The sequence below is a fragment of the Histoplasma capsulatum genome, genomic scaffold, assembly GCF_000149585.1.
Source record: "Histoplasma capsulatum NAm1 scaffold_3 genomic scaffold, whole genome shotgun sequence".
NCBI lineage: Eukaryota > Fungi > Ascomycota > Eurotiomycetes > Onygenales > Ajellomycetaceae > Histoplasma > Histoplasma mississippiense.
This window is the reverse complement of record NW_001813980.1, coordinates 1095824-1098886: the sequence shown is the minus strand read 5'-3', so window position 1 is coordinate 1098886 and position 3063 is coordinate 1095824. Positions and strand designations below refer to the sequence as shown.

The window sequence follows — 3063 nt, the reverse complement described above, 5'->3', positions numbered from 1 at the left end:
GGGGAAAAGGGGAAAGAGAGGAGGAATACGTACAGGGAAGGAAGAGTGAAGCTGAGAAGGAAAAAATAAGTTCCCTAAGAGGTGAAGAAGAAGGGAAGAAAGAGAGAGAAGAGAGAGAGAGAGAGAGAGAGAGAGAGTCGAAGATGAGAAAGATGACGAAGAAGGACTTGAAGAGCCTCCAGGAAAGAATTTGAAGCAGTTGAATGTAGTCTTTTTGGCCTCGATTGTATAGCTGGTCTGGTTTGGTCTGGTCTGGTCTTGTCCAAGCAAACAAGCAAGCAAGCGAATTGAGAGAGGGGGAAGAAATCGTTGAATTGAAACCCGATGGAGAAGATAAAACAAAAAGAAAGAAGAAAAAAAGAGAAAAAAAAGGAGTTTCAACCAGTATGATCCTCTTTCTTTTGTTTAATTCTGCTTCTTTCGTTCAGGATTCTTCTTCCTTTTCTGTCTCTTTTCTGTTGCTGCGATCCCTAGGGCACTACGGGCCAGATGCTAGTGAGGCAGCTCGTGGACGCGCACAGGAGGAATAGAAGGGAGAAAGAAGGGGGGATACAGAAGTGAACAAGGAGAACAGCGAGATGATGAAGGAGTGGAAGCACTCAGAAATCCCGACGCCTGTGAGAAGGGAAGCGGATGGGAGGCGGATGGGATGAGGTTGGGGGTGGAGTTGGGACGAGGAGTTGGGGACGGGGATGAGGACGCTGGCTGAGTAAGTAAGGGAAGGGAGAGCGAGGAGGACGAGAAGGAGAAGAACACACGGACACACACACACACACACACACACACACACACCCCTGCGGACAGAACAAGACAGAGCAGAACAGAACAGAACAGAACAGACAAGGCAAGAACACGACAGAGACACAGACAGAGGGAGAAGAGGAAGAGAGAAGAGAAAGAGAGAAGAGAGCAAAAAGAAACAGGAGATGGATGGAGATGGGAGATGAAGCAAGCGAGCAGAGAGCGAGAGAAAAAAGCGATCGATCCGGATCCAGCGAAATCCAGCCAATCCTGCCAAGGCGCGGCTGCCCCGGCTACGGCTGCCCGCAGGCCCCATATGCGCCGTCCCGCTAGCCCGATACGGCTAGTGTGGCTCATGGGTCGCTGCTTACTCATGCCATCTGGTGCAGTATAGACCCTGCCCCTAAAACTTGCGGTTCCCCAACCCCGGCGGGCCCGTAGTCCCCACCTACGGAAATGGGCACTAAACTAGCTAGCTAGCCTTGTGGGTTTTAACTAGGGCTGCTGAGGTAATAACCCGTCACCAGTTGGGCATCTTCAGGAATCATCCTCTGCATTTCCCTTTATGATACGTCCAGAAATTATCCCGTTCAATTACCAGATGTTCCTTGTTGGGGCGGTACATGGACAACATTCCGATGGATGCCTTGGTTTCCCTCTGATGGAAATTGCCTCACAAATGTCTTTGTTAACCTGCACTGCTCGTGCTCTGGTCCGGCGCACTCCCGTTTGAACGCCGCAGGAAACGCTTCGAGTTTTCCCTGTGCTCCCATTCCCCACTCCTACTCCCTTCTGGCCTATTCTATATACTTCCTCCTGCACCCCGAAAATCAGCCAGCATTCCTTCTACCACACGCCATGCCAACCAAGCAGCCGGCCCCGGCCCCGGCCCCGGCCCCGGCCCAGCCCCAGCCGTTGTTGCAGGCCCAATTGCAGCAGTCCCGCGATGAGTCTCTGAACACCCTGTTGGCCATGGTGAACCAGACGGTACATACACACATACACCCCCCTTGCAAATACCCTTATATATACATGTATGAAGCTTTGAAAGCTAATCTCGCAATCAATCCCCGCCCACCAGCTCGTCGAAACAGGCCGTTTCTTCCGCGCCTCGGGCTCCACGATGCGCTCGCGTACGCAGCTCAAGCGCGCCGTCCCCCTCGCCCACGAACAGTTCCAGAGGGCGTTGGACGATTTGTCGGAGCAGATTGTACGTTTCATATCGTATTTGCATATACCCCTTCCTTCCCCCCCCATACTCACACACTTTTTTCTTTCTTTTCTTGGTTGGATTGCGGCCTGTGCTAACCTAACATGATTCCATTCTCCAGTATATCGCTAAAGCATTCCTCGAGCGGGACTATGAGGCCATCTTGCAGCGGAAGGCTCTCCTGAGGGTGAGGAACGGCCTGTCGGGGGGTGATAACAATGCTGCTACTGCGCAACCGGCGGACGACGGGGGGGTCAAAGGGCGGCACGAAGGAGTGGTGAATAATAATAATAATAATAACAATATCGCGCCATCGCCGCAAGTCCCAGCTCCTACTGCTACTACGTCAACTACCCAACCGAAGCAGCAGGAGCAACAGTCGTCGTCTGGAGAGGCGCAAATGCAAACGCAGCAGCAAGATCAAACTCAAGGTCAGAAGCAAGCGTCCGCGAACGGGTCGAACGAGGGGAGTCATATGGCGACGCAGTCGTCGGCATCTGCGCTCCCTCCTCCTAATGTTATTGCTACCACTACTGCTGCAGCCTCCGCCAGCATCGCTGCTCCTACTATAGACACGGCTCCCGCCATCATGGATTCAATGGCCTTCGACTCCCTCTTCCCCCATCCTTCCACCGATAACAACGATACCACCACCACCACCACCACCACCACCACCACCACCACCACGACGAACAACAAAGATAACCAAGACCTACCCATCTCCTTCACCATAGACGACGTCAACATCAACAACAACGATCCCTCCTCCTCCACCGCCGCCGCAAACCACGCCTTCCTAGGCCTTGGCATTGATAGCACCAACCCCAACCCCAACCCCAACCCCAACCCCGATAACACTAATAACACCAACAACAATCCCAATACCATAACCAACACATACCCCCCAGACCCCAACCCCATAAACCCCCTCTCCGCCCTCCTGCCAGGCCTGGAAAGCTACGCCAGCGCCGTCTCGGCGGACGAGTTCGGCTTTGACGGGCTGGACGACGCGGATGGCCACGCGACCCATGGCCGCGGTTTCGATAGCGGTGGCTTTCTACGTGAATATGGATATGACTCTGGATATTGATATGGGGGCCGGCGGGTGGGGG

At 53.7% G+C, this 3063-nt stretch overlaps 1 protein-coding gene across 1 annotated transcript; it reads left to right on the top strand.

The window, feature by feature from the left end:
- Window positions 1-1599: 1599 nt before the first annotated feature.
- On the top strand, window positions 1600-3041 carry HCAG_03466 (predicted protein; the record flags this gene model as incomplete). Its single annotated transcript, XM_001541319.1, has 3 exons — window positions 1600-1728; window positions 1823-1951; window positions 2073-3041. 3 exons carry the CDS (start codon window positions 1600-1602, stop codon window positions 3039-3041), a joined length of 1227 nt encoding a protein of 408 aa, XP_001541369.1.
- Between the last annotated feature and the right edge of the window lie 22 nt (window positions 3042-3063).